At 31.9% G+C, this 21,236-nt stretch overlaps 1 protein-coding gene across 7 annotated transcripts in view; it reads right to left on the minus strand.

Moving 5' to 3' along the window:
• Positions 1-12,982: 12,982 nt before the first annotated feature.
• The window catches only part of LOC123015087 (supervillin), a 43,716-nt gene continuing 35,462 nt past the window's right edge, over positions 12,983-21,236 (minus strand). For 6 of the 7 annotated variants that reach the window (XM_044414551.1, XM_044414549.1, XM_044414552.1 and 3 more), the window contains 6 exons: positions 19,544-19,781; positions 18,473-18,695; positions 18,239-18,337; positions 17,876-18,193; positions 15,942-17,825; positions 12,983-14,226 (listed from right to left, as the gene is read on the minus strand). In XM_044414551.1, coding sequence (XP_044270486.1) covers positions 13,694-14,226; positions 15,942-17,825; positions 17,876-18,193; positions 18,239-18,337; positions 18,473-18,695; positions 19,544-19,781 — 3,295 coding nt within the window. In that variant the 3' untranslated portion in view covers positions 12,983-13,693. The remainder of the gene's footprint in view (positions 14,227-15,941; positions 17,826-17,875; positions 18,194-18,238; positions 18,338-18,472; positions 18,696-19,543; positions 19,782-21,236) is intronic. The other variant, XM_044414548.1, reaches the window with a different exon arrangement.

Genomic DNA, 21,236 nt, shown 5'->3' on the forward strand with positions numbered 1-21,236 from the left:
ATTAAACAACCAAGTTACAATATAGGTATGTATATAACGATTTAGCTTGATATGCAATTATGCTAACATTTTCTCCCTTTTCTCAACTTGGAGGCGGCTGTTCCGAAATGATTAAAAAGCATTAATTAAATTTCTCATCGTTAGCAAAATTTCACAGATGATATAAAAATAAAAGAGAAGGTGCGATAAGTGAAAACACATTACCGTTTTGGAAACGCATTGGCCCGTTTGTTATTAGTAAAAGTATTACAAAAAGGAAATTCACAAAACAAAAGTATATGTTTTTTATCTATACTCAAAAATCTTTTAAATTAGGCTACTAGAATTCCTATCAGAACAAAACGGGTAGTTTTAATTGAAAAAAATGTGTACATTTGTGGTATTCAAGCAAATCTGAAAAACCTATGTAGTTAGGTATGTACATAACTTCAAATTTTTTATCTTACATAAAATTTCAAATCTTTTTGCATTTGACCTTATTACAAAGGTCTAATAAATAAGCAAAAGATCAGATCTGAAAATGAAATAATTTGTTACAAAATGAAAACAATGTAGCTTTTAAAGAGGCACTAGAACCGCGAATTCTGCCATAACATTGTATTTACTAAATCTAGGTAAAAGCTTTCAGCTCACAAATAGTACTTCGGCAAATGCACCCTGGATCAGATTTGTTTTTGGACTCTCCTAAAATAAAGTAGTTACTGTTTTTAAACAACAATTTATTGAAAGTTTTACGATTAAGTATACGATTTTCCAACAAACGGGGTTATGAGAGCTTTTGTGATAAATTGAAATTTACGAGTTTAAAAAATTAGGACGTCCTGAAAGCACTGCATCTGGAGCTGCTAAACCACAACTTGCCGAGAAAAACTTCTAAACCTCACATAGTAAATAAATGAGCTGTTTCCGTCTGAAAGTTCACACTAGAAATGTCATCGAGAGTAAGCTTTAATATCTGTGAAAAATAAGCTCGCTCCTTCTAAAGACTCTTGCTCTTTAATGGATATGTTGAATGAATATGTCAAAAAAAAAGAAGCGTTAACGAAGCGGATAGGTTCTTTACGCCGTTTCCAACACAAGGCTAGTCAATAAATACGTAAATTGCATCATGTGCAATGATGAAATAGTTGCTGAGAGGTCAGACAGCAAAGCGAACATTCAAGCCTTTGAACCGATCCATTCGTCTGGAAGTTTGGCCACTTTTACTCAAATAGTGCTGTCAAAGCAATGGTCATGTAAATACCTTCCAACGAACATTAAACAGTTAGTTAGACAGTGGCAAATGTCGTAGTATTTAGTCAAACGTGTCTATGAACCAAATAGTTTAAAAATTATCGATAATTATATTGACCATTTCTCTGGAAAAATACTTACAATTACTTTTACGCTATATTTCTGCACAGTTCATCTCTGTGTTTCTCTTTAATAAAGAAGCTTATTTTGACAGCTTTCGCACTTTTTCTTTTAAACAACGACTCTTTAAATGTTTTTAAATTTGTCTAGGGGATAAGTAAGTTTCAGCTTTATCTTATTTAAAGAAACTTTGTAATAGTTGCAAAAGATCCAAGCCCACAAGCATTTCTGCACAAAGTTGTAATTGCAAAACTGTTACATATGAGGAACATTAATCCGAATATCCCGATTCAGAGCAGCCTTTCCGGATTCCGGTCCCGAAGCGACAGCGGACGGTCCCCGCGATGCAGTCATTTGTTTTAATTACTAAAACAGAAACAAGAATCTGTGGTCTCTCCCTGCCGGACCCCTGTTATTAATCATTTTATCCATCGTTGCGTTCTACCAATATTTTTATTCGCAAATTACATTTGCCGGATTTTTAGATCGTATCACTTCTCTAGTTTAAATAATCGCTTATGAGAATAGATATAAACTATTATTTATTTTAATCAGACACCAAAACGTAAATTAAAGTAAACAGAAATTATACAAATATGTATCTATAATTATGTAACACGTTCGAACTCACAAGTGGGTGTACCCATTACTTAATGATAAATTTAAATAAACACCGCTGTTGACTGAGGGGTGAGTTTAATAATAAAGTTGTTTAAATTGTGAATTGTGATAACGGCAGTCCTGGGACTGCAGGTGTAATCTGCTGCCTCAAGGCTTGTAAAGTTTGCTTGCTTAAATCGTTAAATCCCGTTCAGAAACTTTACATGCTGATAGATCTGTTTCGCTTTAACTTCACCTTGAATATCTCATACGATGCTCCTTTTCTTCATTATTTTTTCATTAAAAGTTTACAAAGCACCTTAAATCGAATTGCTAGTTGGAAATTCAATTTATTTTCAATTATGTAAACAGACTTGGTGTAAATTCAATTGACTGTCTACTGGAAAAAAAGTGGTACCAGCGAATTACTGAAGAAATTTTTCACGCATTACTACAATTATGCAAGTTTAAAAGGCAATACAAATCTCTGTGACATCAGAAACAGAACATTTTTAATTGTCACAGTCATTAAACAGCCAAGATTTAGCACCTCGCGATTCTAGATTATAAAATAACTAATTATTATCTGAAAACAGTTAAAACAGAGTGAAGAACTACATAAATAAATAATAAACAAGCATGTCATCGTTTTCCAGTCACAGACAATTTTTTTTAAAAACTGAATTGAACACATCATACTACATAATACATTTTTAAGAAAACTAATTAGTAATAAATTAGTTATATTTATATATACATATTTTTTAACAGAAAATGAGTTTTCAAATGTACGAGTATATCATGGTCTAACATCCTTTCATCATTACAAAACCTACCTATTCGTTACAAACATGAAACATGCAGAAGTAAGTGATAAATTTTTGATAATACGTTTAATAAAATCACGATCAATTTGACCGGGTATACAGGGTGTTCGGTCCAAGTCGCCCCAGCCAATAACACCTAAATTTTATTTTTTTTTTCAAAAACCTAGTTTTCAAATAATACTATTCATTCCTGGCTTTCTTAGTAAATGCATCAATTTTTTTTGGCACATCCGGTGTAGCCGGAAATGCTACCAAATTTAGTTTTTGAAATGGAACATCTATGTCTTTTGCTCGAAACAATAATAATTGGCATGAAAAATACGGTAAATAACTATTTATTACATTTTACTCTACATAATGCACTCAGAAATCAATTTAAATTTTAGAATTGTATTAGCAAATTTTGCAACGTAGGCGGATTTTACTTGTCAAGGTGTTCATGCAAAAAGCAATATGCTTGGATACCGTTTAATTGTTATTTTGACAAAGCCTAATTTGTCAATAAATCTTATTGAGATTTTTAATAATCTATGATAATAATTACGACGAATTGGTAGATCATTTTGAAGTGTTTTTTAAGTGCAATAAAAATAGAGTGGAAGCTGAAAGACAGTACAAAGAAAAATACCCAAAAAGAGTTCACCCAAATCGTTGGATATTAAGTCGAATTGAAAAACAAATGAGACGAACAGGTTCGCTTCTTAAAACTAAAAAGCCTTTGGTTCTTAGTAAAGAAGAAGAAAATAGAAATCTGAATGTTCTGTTATCAGTCGAAGAAAAACCAAGAGTTTTCATAAGAGAACTCGATCATCAACTGACAAATTAAATTTGTCAAACCAACAATAAAACTATATCCAAGCATTTTTTTTCACACATTTTTTTAAAATGGCATTGATTGCATTGGCTTACGCAAAATGTAATAAATAGTGGTTTACCGTATTTTTCATTCCAATTATTATTGTTTCGAGGAAAAAACATAGGTGTTCTATTTGAAAAACTAAATTTGGTAGCATTTCCGGCAACACCGGATGTGCAAGAAAAATTTGATACATTTATTAAGAAAACCAAGAATTAATATTACCTAATACTTAAATATTTACTTTTTGAAAAAAAGAAGTAAGTTTAGGTGTTATCAGCCGGGGCGACTTGGACCGAACACCCTGTATATAATAGTGTTAAAAAATTTCACCCTGTGTTGTATTATTGTCGGGTTGAAAACAATATTATTCATTCTAAACTAATATAACAAAACTAAAAATGTTCCTGGTAAATTTAATTAAAATTATTGACCTAAGGAGCAATTCTTGTGACTCTGTGACTGCGTTATTTGATCTATTCAACACTTGAAGGCGGGTTCAAAATTTAATTTCCCCGAGACACAAAAAATTATGCCCTTTAATGCTGGCACTCTTGTTCTTATAAATCTCACGTCATTTCCATTTAAAATACAAATTATTTTCTCTTGTATTGCCTTAATTAAGTTTTAATTTTTCTTGCATTATTAAATACTGTTTTAATGAGTGAAAATCAAAAAGAAATTGTGTATTTAATATTAAAATTGCTAACGATGCTTTTTTGAATAATATGCAAAATGTGATATAAAAATAAAAATGAAGCTGTCAGAGTGCAAACATTAATGTGGTTCTAGAACCCCCAAAACTGGTTCCTATTACCTGACGTCACAAATAATTAATGGTGTGCTTTTATCTCAGCCGTTCTCTAAATTGAGATGTCGTCATTTCTGTCATGCTGGTAATACAAAATGAAGCGGCCATTTCCATCACCATTATACTTTGCAGTTCATTATTCATATAAAATTAATTTTATGACTACCCTTCATAATCATAATTTCTGTCTTTAGAGTTTCTGCAGTTCACGCAGTCTTGAATTATCCTCATTCGAAATTTGTCTGCAGATTCAGAAGAGACGATGCAATCAGAAGCGCGAAAACTTTTTTATTATGTTTGTCTTATCTGACATTTTCCGGAAAATACGTTCATTCATTTCTAAGCCAAATAATTATTAAAATTAGACATCCCCCACTGTTAACATTTCTCTTAATGTCCATTCGTTTCTCCTGCTCGACTCAATCTTCCTTCACTAATGCTTTTGAATAGGTACGGCACTTGTTCAAGATTCTCTAACCGTCGATTTCAAAGAGAATTGATGAACCAATCTGGATGGAACGTGACGTACGTTTTCCACACAGCCGGCTACACCCCCTTTTTTAAGACACGTCATCGCACGTTAATTTATCTTCCAAATTAATTCCCGAAACTATAACAAAATAACTACGACAAATAACTACTTAAAAAACTATTAAAAATACTAAGTACTAGTTTTTGTCCCGGCGCATCCACCAAAATTAAATTATCATTTAAACTACTACAAATAAAAATTGTTCTTTCTTAATAAAAATCAAAAAAAAAAAAACTCTGTTTGAGAAATATGCCTACTGCAGTCGAAATTGACAGAATGGTATCGGCAAAATAATATTGTGTTTTTCCCCCAATTTCGCACTTTCCTACGCCTCTCCCGTAAACTAAATTTGACATCAAACGTCTCGATAAAAAATGTAAAAGGCGTATCCCAGTAGTTTTCCCAAGTTCTCCTTTCGGCTATTACTGTTGTATTCGTGAAAAGAAGCCACATCGGATTTCACGTTCACCTTTTAGAGGTCCAGAAGAGTAGAGCGTATAATGGTCGAAGTGCAAAGTTGCAGCGCCCCTGGGAAACCCGTGTTATTCTCGTATGTATGCCACGTCAGCAACTCCAGGCACTGGATCACCAGATTACAATATGTTCCGGGACCACTCCACCTGTCACTAGCAGCAGAGAGCCGATACTTTGTTGCCTATTGTATTGTCACGAATAACGGCTTTAAGTGCTAAAGCACAGAGCTCTGTTGCTATTCCGAATTTACACCTGCATTGTATGTATATCAGAGAGCACGCCGAAACTCACCGGAAGCGTTCAGAATTGGTAGCTCCTATCAGAAATACCAAAGTTTCATTGTAAGTGATGACAAGACTGCTATTATCCTCCAGATGGACAGGCCCGATTTTGCCAAAGAAATGTTTTAGACTGATACATAAAATTTATTATTGTTAGACTGGCCGTTTGCTTTAATGAAATATACACTACTCCAAAAAATTAAAGGAACAAAAACATTTCCTAAATTTTTTGGTGATTTTTGAAAGACTGTAACTCAACGAAAAATGGTCGGACCTAGATTAAAAAAAAACATTTTGAAGCTTTAAGCTTCTGGTTTTGAGATCTTTTAGCAAATATTTTTTCTGTGCTACAGTTATCATACAATTCTAAGTAATACAATGAAAAAAAAAAAATCTAAATTTTTATGTTTTTGTTTTACGGACGTGAGGATTTTTTTAAGTTAAGTCAATGCATAGGCCGGATAGCAAGTTTGTCTACCTTTAATATGCTTTCTTCATATTTTCTTTACGTCAATTTGTCGCTGAGATATCTGACTTTAAATGAAAAAGGATCCTCTTGGTTTGATCATCGATATCTCAACAACCAATGATCACACAAGGAATGTAAGGGGCATGTCAAAAACTGGAATAAATGTCTTAGAAGATCCTCTTATGATTTTTTGATTTTTTTTTTTTCACCTTTAACATTGAAAAAGTTTTTGTCTTGTTTTAAATCTACCGCGTATTCACTAATATTCATGGAGCGACTAATGTTTTTGGGTGTTTTTACAGCTTAAAGTATCATCCACAGCGCTGCAAATTTTTATATCGATCCATCAAACTGTTTTCTCGGACCGATTGATCAAAGTTTTGCAAAAGAATTAAAGGAACAATTGTACATATTGTTTCTGAATATTGTCTAATCTTTGTCAAAATGAGAAAAACTATTTTTTTCAGCTTTCTTTTACAAGTTTGCATTAGTTAAATTTGAAAAAAAAATCAAAAAAATATATTTTTTTTTAAATCAATCGGTATTGTTTCTTGAATTTTTTTACAAATTTAAAAAAAAACTAAAACATGTTTTTGAATTTCTTTTTCAAAAATTAAGCAGTATTGTTTCTTAAATGTTTTTACAAGTTTTCAAAAAAAAATCAAAAAGAAGTCGAAAAAAATTGTTTTTTTCATCTTGATGAAGATTAGGCAATGTTCAAAAACAATATGTGCAATTGTTCCTTTAACTCTTTTGCAAAACTTTAATCAATCGGTCCGAGGAAACGGTTAGATGGATCGATTTAAAAATTAGCAAGGCTATGAGGAATACTTTTAACTGTAAAAACACCTAAAAACATTAGTTGCCCCATCAATATTAGTAAATACGCGGTAGATTTACTAAAACAACGCAAACATTTACTTTTTTCTCTTTTTTTAAATCAATTTTAAAGGTAAAAAAAATATTTTCCAAAAAAACATAGGAGTATCTTCTAAAACATTTATTCCAGTTTTTGAAACTACCCTTATATTCTCTGTATGGCCATTGGTTGTTGAGATATCGATGATCAAAGACAAGAGGATCCTTTTTCATTTAAAGTCAGATATCTCAGCCACAAATTGACGTAAAGAGAATATGAAAAAAACGTACGTGGACCAAAAACGAAAACATGAAAATTTAGAATTTTTTTCTCGCGCTATTACTTAGAATTGCGTGATAACCGTAGCACAGAAAAAATATTTGCTAAAATTTCTCAAAACTAGAAACTTAAATCTGCAAAATAGTTTTTTTTTAATGTAGATACGACTATTTTTCGATGAGTTACAGTCTTTTAAAAATCAATATACTACTCCAAAAAATTAAAGGAACAAAAATGTTCCTACATTTTTAGTATATTTGAAATAAAAAAGTTTTAGACCTCATGGATCTCATACAAAAGTATAAAAGTTCAACCAAGTAGAATATGAAAGTTTACTTTAATTGAAAACTTCGTAAAACCTTTATTTAAACCACCTATCTTATTATTCTTTTTAAAAAATCATTTTTTCTACTTAGTTCCATAACGAAAAAATGCTTTGTAAAAATTATTCGCATCTAAGAACTCCTACTTTTGCAGAAAAAAGCGTAGGCTTGTTATTTTTCATCGACAAAAAAGTGTTGAAACTGTTAACAACTCCTCTATAAAAAATTTCAGATAGAATCACATTATTTTTGTTAAAATGCAGACTAGTTTTGCAGAATTGTAATGTTGAGAACATTTAATTGTTGTTTAGAAAACGGGAACAATGAAAGTCCAATTACAGCGATTTACGTAAGACGATAATAAACAGAAGACGGATTAGAAGAAAAAAGAGAAACAAAGGTGAGTTATACATATAAAAGTCTTTTATTCTCTCCGCGCATAGCCAGATCCATCCTCATTATATAAACATCTTTATGCTCATGTTAAGGAAAAGTTGGTACTTTATAAAGGAAAGCAGAGCAAACTGCTTTGCATTCGTACAATGAATGGCAATTGTAAGAAACAAGCTGGCCCGAGAACAGAGAACTCGTTTACGGATTGTAAAGTTCATAAACGTATGCTAATAAGCCTGATCAAATTTATGTTCCATACAAAAGTTTGCAACGGAATTTTCTTCAAAGAATTTAATATCCGGTGAGTTTTTCCACGTTCGGATTTAAATTCTCTGTAGACTTCAAAAGCCGTGGTGCGAATGAGAAGATAGTATTTATGTTTTAATTAAAAATCAATTAACGCCTTGACGGAATACGTGACATCAGTTCGTTATCACTTTGGGCTAGAATAGAGGTTGTAGGGTTAAAAACTCATTAAGCTCCCAAGCTTCGAGGTTCCAACAAATTACATATTCAAGCGATTAATTAATTAAATTATTAATTCTCAAGATTCAGCGGTCTTCTCGCACAGATTGATTAAAGAAGGCAATAACTGTAAACATTATACAGCTTTAAAGATCAGACGTTCGTGTTAAATCATCGTCAAATGTGTTCTGTGCAATTTGTTCCCACCCCAGCAAGTCTTAATGCTTACAGCGAGAAATGTTTTTGGCAACCGCTGAAACCAATCGCAGACTCTATTGTCGGCTATAAATCTTGGTATACCACGGCTTTTTCACGACTTCGAACAGAATAATGTAAGACCTTAGATGTAATTACAATGATTTAAGTCATGTTAAGTTGCTGATTTATGACGTCTTCGATATACATACAAGTAGGAAACATATTATAGATTACACAAATTAGCTGACAGTTTACACACAAAGCACAGTTTTCAAATCATCTGTATGATGATTAATACCAAATACTATTCAAAGTCTTTTTAAAAAAACTGAAGTAACTAAAGTAAATAAATTCAATTTATTACTGTAATCCATCAAGTATCAACCCAAGGTATGCGTCGCAACCACATCGAACGGTTTTTTTAAATTTACTTTTTAAGAAGGTAAATTGGAAAGTTGTTCAAATGACAGTTGAAAAACAAGATTCAATTTTATCTGATATGTGTTAACATCCAAACTGTAAGTTGGGTCTGATTTTTGACACTCCGGAAAATATAGCAACATTTATTTTGAGATAAAATTCCAACAAATCCGTACTACACTATAAATCTTGTTGACGGCTCTCCAGCTTTTGCAATAAATTGCATCTGAACAAACTGATCTCATTTAAATTATTGGTATGCGCCAATACCCACTAACAATTTTAAGACAGACTGCTGTTTCTTATTAACAATTTTTATTACAAATATATTACTTATTTTAAAGATTCAACAGACATTAATTATTTTATTCTCTGATTCGCGAATTCTCAAAAACTCGATAATTATTATTGTGTAGGTAAAATTATGGAATAGGTAAATGTTTTAAAAAGTCTCCTGCTGTTTACCACTGATTTCAAACAATTTACACTTACAGTATTCAAGTCGAAATAGCGGTGGAAAATAAAGTCATTTTGAAAATCGAGCACGATCGAGCAATAACGTTCCTAGTGCTTTTGGCTTTTGATAATGGAAAGTTCTCGTAAGAAGGCGAATGTTAAAATTTCAGGTTGAACATTTAAAGATAAGCTTTCTGACAGAAATGAATCGCATCTGCGAATCAGTAAATAGTTGCTACCTACTTTTTGTGCTGTGCTGCTTGCCATTTAAATTCCATTGAATTTTATCCCTAATTTTTACTAATATGGTTTCCATTTTCACACTTTTTAAGAATTGAATTAGAATATTTATTTTGTAGGTAATTAAAAAAGACAGTCTTACAGATTATAAATCAAAGTTTAGACCAAGTTTTTTTTTAATACATATGTCGTAGGCTAATTGTAAATTCAGTCGTTTTATAAAACGCCTAGTCTTTTTGAAAACGACTAGGCAAATTGTAAATGAATTAATAAATGTAGGGTTTTTACAATATGACGGAAAAGTTTAGGCGTATTATAAAAAGCCTAATAAGTTTTCGTCTTATTGTAAAATGTTTTTAAATATTCTCCATTTAGAAAATGACTGGTTACATTCAGTCGTTTTGTAAAAGACTGAAAAATATTATTTTATAAGATACCAATTTCTATTGTAGTTAGATAATCTATTTAAAAAACAAAGTCAAATGTCAAACGTTTTTAATGAATATAAAAAAGAAACATATTTCAAGAAAACAAATAAATTTTCTTAACGGTTTCATCGTACAGTTGCGGAATTAAAATTTGGGACAGTACATATTATCATTTTCATACAGTAAGCTGTAAAACAACCTTTACATTAAAACCTCATTTTTTACTCTTGTCATGTTTATGTCATTTTGACTTATTTACTTTTAAAAATATTGATTTGTGGCATAATAATGGGTATAGGCGCAGATCAAACCAATGATTTAATTACACTTTGAATTAATAATAAATTAATAAATTTCCTAAGACAGACAAATTGTTTAATTAAAAATTTTAACAACAAAAAAAGTTTAATTGTCAAATGTAAGCCATAATGACAGTAAGAGGTAGTTTACATTGAACTTTTTAAAGTTAATCTGTGACGCAGGTTTGTTTCAGTCGTATTATAAATTAACCATACGTACTTTTTAATGACGAAAACTTATTAGGCTTTTTATAATAATACGCCTAAAATTTTCCGTCATATTATAAAAACGCTGCATTTATTCATTCATTTACAATTTGCACTGTCGTTTTCAAAATGACTAGGCGTTTTATGAGACGACTGAATTTACAAGTAGCCTACGACACATACAACTTACGACTAAATACTTTGTTAAATAAATACACGTGTTTCCCACTACTAATTAATGTGGTCAATTATGCGAACTTTACTCAGATATTTTTTCTATACAAAAAAGCAAATTAAGCGCTGCAAATGAGTGGCTTTAATAAAGACTTTTTCGAAGCAATATAAAATACACCCTCGTTTTAAACGAACAGAAAATATTCGCCTCGTTATACCCTGTGTAAAGTTATAAAAAATTATCGTTGTAATTTAATACCTAATTTATTCATCCCGCTGCAAAAATGTTATTGTGTCTCGTTAAAATTTTTATCGTTTCAATCAAATTTTCTGATTTCGGGCGAAGAGCAAACAAAAATCAATTGTGGTCGGTTCGGCAATAATTGAGACATTATTTATTTAGCAATAAATTCATAACTATAACGTAATGCTTTTTTTTGCAATAACGTATCAATTTGAAATTTTATGTTTGTCCATAAACGCTTGAATAAATAAATAGATTTAATAGACTCAAATTTTGAAATTTTAGCAATACACAGCTTCCTTGTTTCAGGTAGAGTTATCTGTTTTCACAAATAACTTTATTTTACAATTCCGCATGCATGATATACTGTGCATATTTACATTGAATGCACAAATATGTCAACTGAGCCTGATAGCATTGTTTGTGACAACATAAAAATCGGACATGAAAATTAAACTGGTTATGTCTACAAAGTCCGTTGGCATTATTTCAAACTACAAAATGTGCACTCATTATTTCGATGCTCGAGTTTGTTTTTCTTACAAAACTGGTGTTTCACTGCGGAAATTAGCCAATTAACTGGCGACAGCATCGCACAATGCAATATTTTGCAATAACATCATTATTATATTACCATTTATCTCGTTTAGAACAATTTTGTTTACATTTATTTTCCATTGTTAATTTTATACGATAATTTATTTTCATTGCAAGTTACTACGCCATATCAAAAGGATTTATTTTTTTTAATTATAAGAAAAAAACATCCAGCATATACACTCCAATGAAGTTTTAGTTCAAGCAAAGTAAGGTAAGGTAATTTAAATCGAAATCCCATGTAGGATACAGTAAACAGGATCTAGTCCCGTATTTTTTGCGGATAGATGGCGAGAAATCGAAATTAGAACAACATAACGGTCGATAACGATCGTACGTTTCCACTGAAAACCATCGTAGCTAATAAAACGTGATGCTTTTTCAAGCGAAAGGAAAATCAACCGAAAAACCCGACAAAACAAATCCTGACAAAAGGGTCCACATGCTACTTATTCACTTAAAATCGTAATTAAATATGTTTTGAAACAAATTCCCAAGTCATATGTGTACCAAATTAAAAAACATAATGACTAAAGCATTCTCATTTTGAAAGATGTTGTTCTCGCTTATTACTGAAAAAAATCGGAAATTATAGCGTGTTTACAATGAAAACATTCCCATAAAAAATTAAAATCAAAATTTTTGTAGTATAAGCAGGAATCAATTTCTTCTCAGCGAAGGTAAATTCGTTCATTGTGTACAAACATTGATTGATGAAAATTTCCGCCACAGGCGATGAAAATATTTCCATAAACATTTTTAATATAGGTGTTTTTTCACGAGACGACATTTTATGAAAATGAAACTTTACGGAATATTCTCCTATTGTAACACTCTCCAACCAGGTACATTTCGCAATGTTGTTTTTCATTATTGGTTTTCTAAAAATTTCAATCATCTACGTTTGCTTTTGATTTTCATTTCATATTACAATTTTAAGAGAAATATATGCGTCTTCGATTTATGTAAAGTTGAAGTAAAAAATATAAAACCAGACGCTCACTCAAAACCCGTTTTCTCTAACAATTTTATTATAACTGTTATATCACTCAAAGCATGTATTTAATTTTTAATGTCTATAGAATCATATTTTCAGTACTAGGATTTAGATAAAACTGAACACCAGTTTGACGATTTCTTTCCTCATAAGAATAGGAGACACTTGCTTCTTACTTTACTTCTTTTAAAACAAAATAATTTTTCTGAAAATATTTATTAAGTAATTGAAAAGTTATATACAAAACACAGAACGTTCACAGTATTACTTTTAGTACAAAAGCCAGTTATAATGTACATAGCGTTTAAAAATGAATGTACAATTATCGCTCATATTGACAAACATTATGTGAACGCAACATTAGTAGAGGATAATTAAATAGGTGCTAGGTAATCAATAAAAAAAAACACAAATAAAAAATAACGCAGTGCCATAAAAGATCACAAAGACTAGAAAATATTGGCAACTCACGAATGGAGTAGTGCTTTCAATTCCGTAGATAACAAGGCACCTCTTCAATGTATATACATTTTACATAACAGCATATATTACGATATCATAATGAATACAAAAGCCTAATCACAGACACTATAAATTTGACTTAAAATTGTCAATGACAAAACATCAAAACAAATTACTTAAGTACAGAAAAAATCAAACAATTGGCAGTTTTTATTACACGGAGTTTATCAATTTAAAATAATGTTGTATGAAAGCTACTAGTTATAAAAATATAATTTGGAAAGGCAATCATCAGCATTTTATTTCACACTGCATAAAAATAAAATATAATTTTGATATGTCAGAACACGCAATTAAAAATCGAGTTTTCAAATAAAATTGATAGATGTAGTGCGGAAACATCCACCAAATAAATAGACTAGTTTGTCCAACAACAAAGCAAGTTTAGGTCAAAAAAGGCCTTTTTCTTTCTTTATAGCAGTTTGTTTCCACACCGGTAATTTCTGAAATTCTTCTTTAGTCATAGACAAACATTCTTGGAAATCTTCAGCCGACAAGTAAATTTCTAGATGAGTCGGATCGACACCTTCAGGTAAAGGCCGTTGCAATAACTCGGACAACGGATAAGTTGTTCTTAAAAGGAGAGCTAACTCGTCTTCAACCAATAGCTTCGCATTTCTCTTCCTCCCTTCTTTCAAATTTAATTCAGCAATATCCTCTCTGTCTACCCAACAAGGAAACAAATTCTTAAACTCCAAAGGTTCCAATCCTGCCCAAACTAAATAAGCAGGCACCGATTCATCGCCACTGTGACTCTCACGCCAATAGCTCACAGCAGTCTGCATGGCGGCTTTTCTTTCGGCTTGCCATCGAACTGCCCCGGATCCTGTCTGGTCGCTCAGTTCCATTTCATCCTTTTCTTTCTCGGGCCACCAACCTTGCCATAGCCATAATTCATGATTGTTGTCAATCATAAACAACGCTGAAACAGAATAAAATAAACGCATATAGAAAAAAATCACAGAAAATACGTAAAACCTAGTCAGCAAAAAGACGTGAATCAACAACTATGCATTAGACTGTCACCCCTTATCACGACACAAACGAGTTTCTACAGATGGCTCTCACACAAGATGGATAAAGGCAATGTCTATGTTTAAAAGTTATATCGTCAATCAAAAATTTTTCAACCGGATGTACATTCTAGTCGGCGAAACAGATTGTTAGGACGTCTGTCTCTTCAATTATTCCAGCACATTTAAGCATGTGCAAATAATATACGCCCTACCCAAGTCAATTTGTCACTTAGACTTTATACATGTTTACAAGGTTATTCCTAATATTCATACAAATTTTGAACCAATATTTTTAGCAATTTTTTTTGTCACTACTAGCTTGAGTAGACATCATTATATGTCGTGCTTGATGCTTAAGAAATTCATTTTCTCCACCTTAGCTTATATTTTTCTCTCCTACTATCCAGCCTGATTATTGTAGAAACTTTTCAACTTCTAACGTAGCTACAGCGTTGTAATTTTGTATGTGACCAAAATCGACCATTACTAATTAAACTAAATTATTTTCAAAATGGCTAAACTTCCGAAACTATGACTAATCGGCGCCAACTTTGCAATTTCAAAACCATCCATTTTTATTGAACTTAAATTCGTTCTAACTTTTTATTTTACATTATCATTGAATAAACGTCAAACAAATGTGCTAGTAGCGAAAAAAAAGATTTATAAGCCACAGGAAAGAACAATTTTATAGCTTTGATTACATTTTTACTCTCGGCTCTCCCTTGATATAAAATTATTATTTTTGATATCGCACAGAGACCATTTTTATTTTGGTATTTCAAATAAAGCTAGCGCTTCAATAGCAATTTAATTATTGTATAGCACAAAAATAATTTATGTGAGTCATTTTACAATTTAACTCTTTACCGTAAAACCCCAGTCCATAAACATTTTAATATACTAATTTGAGTTTCCTTAATGTAATAACACTTCTTATTTGTTTTCTACCAAGTTTTGCATGTACCTACTTAAACTAATTTAGTAATAAATTGTGTTGCTAGAGGAATAAATTATAGCAAAAACATTTATTTATTTACAATCACACTACTATTTGTTATCTAATATCTATAATTGTAAGGTAATTAACATCAAATTTTATTTAATAAAATAAAGTCACAAACCATATTTGACCAGAGAAAATGTTTACACAAAATTAGATGTACAAATAAAGATGGTAGAATGTAAGAGAATTTTTCTGTTGTGAAGTAATTGTATTTATTGTGCCAATAAAGACCATGGTTACTATTAAGTATTAAAAATAAAATTGCTTATTTCTATTATTATTATTTCTACAAACTTAACGAAGGGAAAAACGGCTTGGCACAATTTTCAATTTACGATAAATTAAGTGCTTCAGCGATTTCTATAAGAAAATTAATTTTTTATCAATTTTAATTAATAAAAAATACAAATAATACATAACCGCATTTGGAAAAAGAAAAACAAAAAAAAAACATAAGAGAACTTGTATCTACTTCAAGAACCGTTGTATGTAGTGATATTTTTGTCAAAATTTCTGATGAAAATGTTAAAAATAAATTTTGGGATTGTTCATAAATACTTAAATGAAAATGAAATCATAAATCATACATACTGGAATAAATAACAAGATACTCACCAGGTTGACTAGCTGAATAAAGTTCTGTTTGTAGAAACGGAAATGGACAAGAATATTCACTCCTATGCGGACACAAAATTTCTGTAGCTTGAAACGTTCCCGAAACAGCACTAAGATGAAAAAGCCTCATAGTAAAATCATAATCCAAATCACTGCCCAACAAAGACATGTAATCATCACGACCTCCTTCAACATTCTCCATAAACTCCTCATCCTCCTCCCCTTCCTCAATTACAATCCCCATACATTCAGCCGACATTTTAGCCACTTTCCGTTTTTGTTTACTCGACTTCGTTCCATGCCACACGACAACTTTCCCTGACTCACTTAAAATGAGTATAAACGAAGTTCTGCTCCTCAACTCTTTCATCTGACACGGTACTTCCATGAGGCAAACTTCATCTTCCAATTCTCCTCGCACCATAAACAACATCGATTTGTGTTGATTTTCAGAATCACCCCTTTTGCCATCGTGCACCACCATAGGTCCGTTAAATAGTTTCAGAAAAACAGCAGGCTCCGCACCTTGAACAACTCGCACTTGAGGTGCCTTTTCGTGATCAAGTTCCACTGTTAAAAGTGCGGCAGAGCCTTTTTCGTTAATCGATGCGTTCGATCCTTGCCAGCAAAAATAAACGCATCGATCACGACCTGCTTGGAGATACTTTGACGGCTTCCCGCTTAAATCCCGGCCTTTTACCGTTGTCCTGTAATTCCATTTAATGATGTAACTGTGGCTGTTATAAAAATGACGGACAGTATCGTCACTTAGTTGCTCTGGATGGTTTTCTGATACTTTCCAAACCGATATCTTTAAGGTATCAAACTCGTACAGTCTTTTCGTTTCTTCGTCAAACCATTGATCACCACGACCTAAGTGAATATTTTCTATCACCAAATCAGGAGTGTCATTGTCCCTTTTAAGCATTTGGGCAACATCACAGGATTTGATATTGTAGGAAGGATCGACGTTTTTATCTTTCTGATCACTCTTTACTTTGATTACTCTGGAAAAGTCAGGCCAATCTAGAAATTTTTCTTTGAATAAAATTGTTTCTCTGTGCTGAGTTATTTTAGCAAAAAGAGCCCACTCTGGTCTGGACTTTCCTTTGTGTGAAACATCCATTGAAGGTCGATTGCCAAGTACTGAAGCTACGTTCAAAGGACAAACACTGCACTCGGAATAATCATAGCCAAGGTCCCACAATTCTTTAGCCAATTTAAAAGCTAAGTTCTTCTTATCGAGAGGTGCATTTTTTCCGCTCCAAACATACATTTCAGTACCGAAATCAAACACCAACACTTCGGTCGGTTTCAAGATATCGATTTTGGGTATTTTTCCCCAATATTCTTCAAAAGGCACCAATTCGTTACTTTCTAATTTATAAATCATGTTAGTAGCGAGTATGTTAGATTCGTAGACAGCATCCTCTTCAGGGTTACCACCGCTAGTAACAGTTTGTTCCCCTTCACAATTAAGTATTTTCCAGAATTCGCATATTTTTTTATTTGTTGCAGAAATATTTTCGAAATTAATGTTAACAACTTCAGCTTCTTGACAACCCAAATCGCCACTTCTTTGAATGTGGTTGATAATATCTGATGCCCTTGACTGTTCAATCACATTCGAATATTTCCCAGTGTAATTATATAAAATGGAACGATTGATGAGAATGAAATTATCGCCTTCGTTGATACTAGCTGCTACAGGTTCGACTAACCGTGTTTGAACAAATTGTCGGCCTTTAATATGTAATAGCATCACGTCTTTGTAAGGAACCATTGTAAGAGGAGTACGTGATTTTTTTAAAGCAACTGATTTAAAATCTTCTTTGCTTGCTAAACCGGCCAAAGCAGCAGTAGCAAAGCTTGAACTTTTAGAAACTACAAAAAACATTGATAACGACCATAAATTTACAAACAATATTACTCACGTTTCTCTATATTCAGTCTTTTCTTTTCTCTCTCGGCTACACCAGTGATTATTTCAGTGTACTCGTTCGTGATGTCTGTGCGAGAAGCTAAAGCCTTGATCGGGTTTTTGGAAGCACCACGTCTTCTCCGTACTTGTACATTTTTCTTTTGAACTAACAGAGACTGTCGAGTGATTAAATCGAAATCTTCTTGAGATACTTCTATTTGATCTGTAATTTCTTTGCCTTCGAGGCTCTTGTAAAAACTCCTATAAGTCTCGTCGTCCGGTCTAGAAACGACTACTTTCTGACTTGATGCTTTGAAAAATACTTCTGAACCTAACAAAGTTAGTTAGACAAAAAAATATTAAGTGTAAAGTTTACCAGAATTATCCTGATTTGGATCCGGTACAGAAAAACTTCTTGATAACTCGACATGTCGATTTTTGTCAGGAGAAACAGGTGTAGAAAAAGCTTCTGACCCTAAGAAAATTATCTGTTTTAGACAATATTTTTATCACTAAATAAGGATGAGAATTTTTAAAGGCGTGATATCAAAAAAGTAAATACAGCCATACGAAAATGTGATTTAAGAGTTTGTAATTAACTTTTATCTACCTTCCTTGCCTTTGAACCTCTTGGCTTGGGGAGTCCTCTTATTCTTATCACAGTCTGCAGCTATATTAATTTGAAGATTTGATTCTTCTCTATTTTTTTCCATTTTCCCAGCCACAGAAAAATTTTCCGCGTCCGATTTTTCCACACGATTTTTCCACTGTTTCGATGCTGCATCCAGTTCATCTTTCTTGATTTCCAAAATTGATCTTTGTGACAACTGATCCTGGTTTAAAAACACGAATTTGAAATACCATAATAAAAAAACAACCAATACACCGATAATAATTCCCAACATTTTAGCCAAAATCTCCCACAGAGAAGTGCGCACTATAACTTGGCACCAGTTCACTTATTATTGATGGGTTTCCTTCAGTAATAACTTCATGATAAGTAAGTCACTTATCGGTAAAATATGTGCAAAATTAGATAAGCTTCACGGTTTTATACTAATTTATATTGGGTGCGTTCGAACTTATTATTTGTGTATCAATGAGTGCCTAATGCGCGACTGAGGTTTTGAGCATCTATTTACGATGACACACGCAGAGAAAAATACTAAAAGGAGAAAGCGATATAAAACTTCCGCTTGAAACGATAAGCGCATTTAAATCAAGGATAAAAATCACGTAACTAGTTAAAATGTAATTGCTAGTATCCCAAAAAAATATAGGTCAACACTTGTAAACGGCATATAGGCAATTTGAACAAGAAATATAAGTACCCAATTAAGGGTAAATTTATAAGATTAGATTAATTAAATCAGCACAAATTGCGAAATGTGATTGTGATACTTTTTATGAAGCTATCAAGATAAAAAAAAATAAAAACCATATTTCCCTCTAACAAAAATCAGACTAGATAGTTTTTGAATGTGTCGTTTTTCGAAAGAAATAAAATATTTAAACCCATTAGTCAGTATAATTTAGATATTTACACTTCTAGTTTCGAATACCCAGGCAAAACTTAAGGTTTTACAAGAAAATATCCAATTAGCGCCTTTTACACCACATCTCATATAATTTATCGTTATCAAAAACTAATTATTACAAAATGCTTTTAACCAATACTTACATTATACCGATTCATCTTTAGCAGTTTTAAGTCATTGCTGGAATTATTGTTCTGTTTCTTTCTCCATCCGGATTCGCCGCTTTGCTGCAGCTTAGCCTGGATATCTTCGATAGCTCGAGGCATCGTGGATTGAGTCTGAGATCTTCGGATTGCACTTTCTTTTTTATTAGATGATTCGTTTTCATCCTTGAAGGTATTCTGACTTTTGCTTTTGGAGAGAACGCTTTCTAATTTTTGTCTGAAACAACACAAAGATTATTTCTGTTGCCATCAGAACAAATTCAAAAATTTCTGATTTGCATTCAGGTGCAATCAGCATCCTTTACCTATTTGCAATACCGTGGCGCAACAAATTATTTAACATTAAAACCACGCATTTTGAGAATGTAATGCAAAGATTGTTCTGATAATAACTGCTAATATACGAGTACGAGTAAATTAGGCCATCGAAAAGATGTAAAAAAGATAAAACGATTGCTAGCCCAATGTCAAATGTGGCGATCGTCAAATAAGATGTCATACGTGTAGTTAAAAATGAAGGTCATGGTCATAGTCTATATAAAGTAGTAACTAAATAAGGACTTTAAACGTACAAAAATTATTGCAGAAGGTTCCGGCCATAAGCTTACCCAAATAAAAAAAAATCCATTGTCACGCTATACAAAAAAGTAGTTTTTACAAATGAAAAACTGTCGATTTTTAGAAAACAAAATATTAATTAGTAACACAATCACAATACAATACATCCATCGTTAAATGTAAATAAAAGAAGCAAAATAATTTTGAAACAAGTAAAAATGAAAGGCTTATTAGAGCTTCAAAGTTCAGCAAGGAAGCGGAATAAGCGTAACAAGCAGACCTTCATAAAATAGGAGTAGTGTCACGAACCACCGTCTTTCTAAAAATAAAAAGACTAAAAGAGGAAGTTCAAGAACGTTACCCTTTCAACTCGTGGGAAGGACGTAACTAATGAGTCGTTAAAAAGAACCGAATGGTGTCAGGAAAAGCGTCACATCTGACGTAACGAAATAGATCTTTCTGAAATCCTTTTATATGTTACGTCGCCCGTCGCTGAGTTTATTGATCGCCATTATAAATGTTTGTCTGGCGCCCTTTACACTGTCTGCCATTGGTACTTATTTAAGGAAGGGTTAATAAGCGGAAAGTTCGCTAATATTAAGTGAAGTTTGTTGTTAACTAAAGAAACCTCTTAATACATGGCCCTAAATAAGTCTACATTACTGTTTGAAAGTAATAACAATACAGTAAAGTTGAGATTGATTAAGTTAAAAAAAATAAGGATATCAACTGATTAAAGTAGCAATATTGTGAATCATGTTTGTTTTGAAATGGTTTTGTTGAGAACAATATATTTCAAACAAATGATAACACATTCTAATATAACTAATCGGAACATAATCATTTGTTATTGTTACTTTTATAAGTCAAAAACAATGTATGTGTTGTGCATATGCTATCAATAAATATTAGTAAAATACAACATTCTACTAAACTCTTAAAACGTTTATTGTAAAACAGTCAAATAAAGTCAATACAATATAATGAAAAGTTATTAACTTACACAAGCTATATCATAAATCAAGATATCCAATATAAAAATCTCATATAATTATACTGTTGCTGATTTTTTTCTTTTAAACAATCGTCTACAGATAGAAATGTGATGGAAACA

This window comes from Tribolium madens, unplaced genomic scaffold (assembly GCF_015345945.1).
Source record: "Tribolium madens isolate multiple individuals breed KSU strain unplaced genomic scaffold, Tmad_KSU_1.1 Scaffold_97;HRSCAF=244;Tcas5.2_LG3a, whole genome shotgun sequence".
Lineage (NCBI taxonomy): Eukaryota > Metazoa > Arthropoda > Insecta > Coleoptera > Tenebrionidae > Tribolium > Tribolium madens.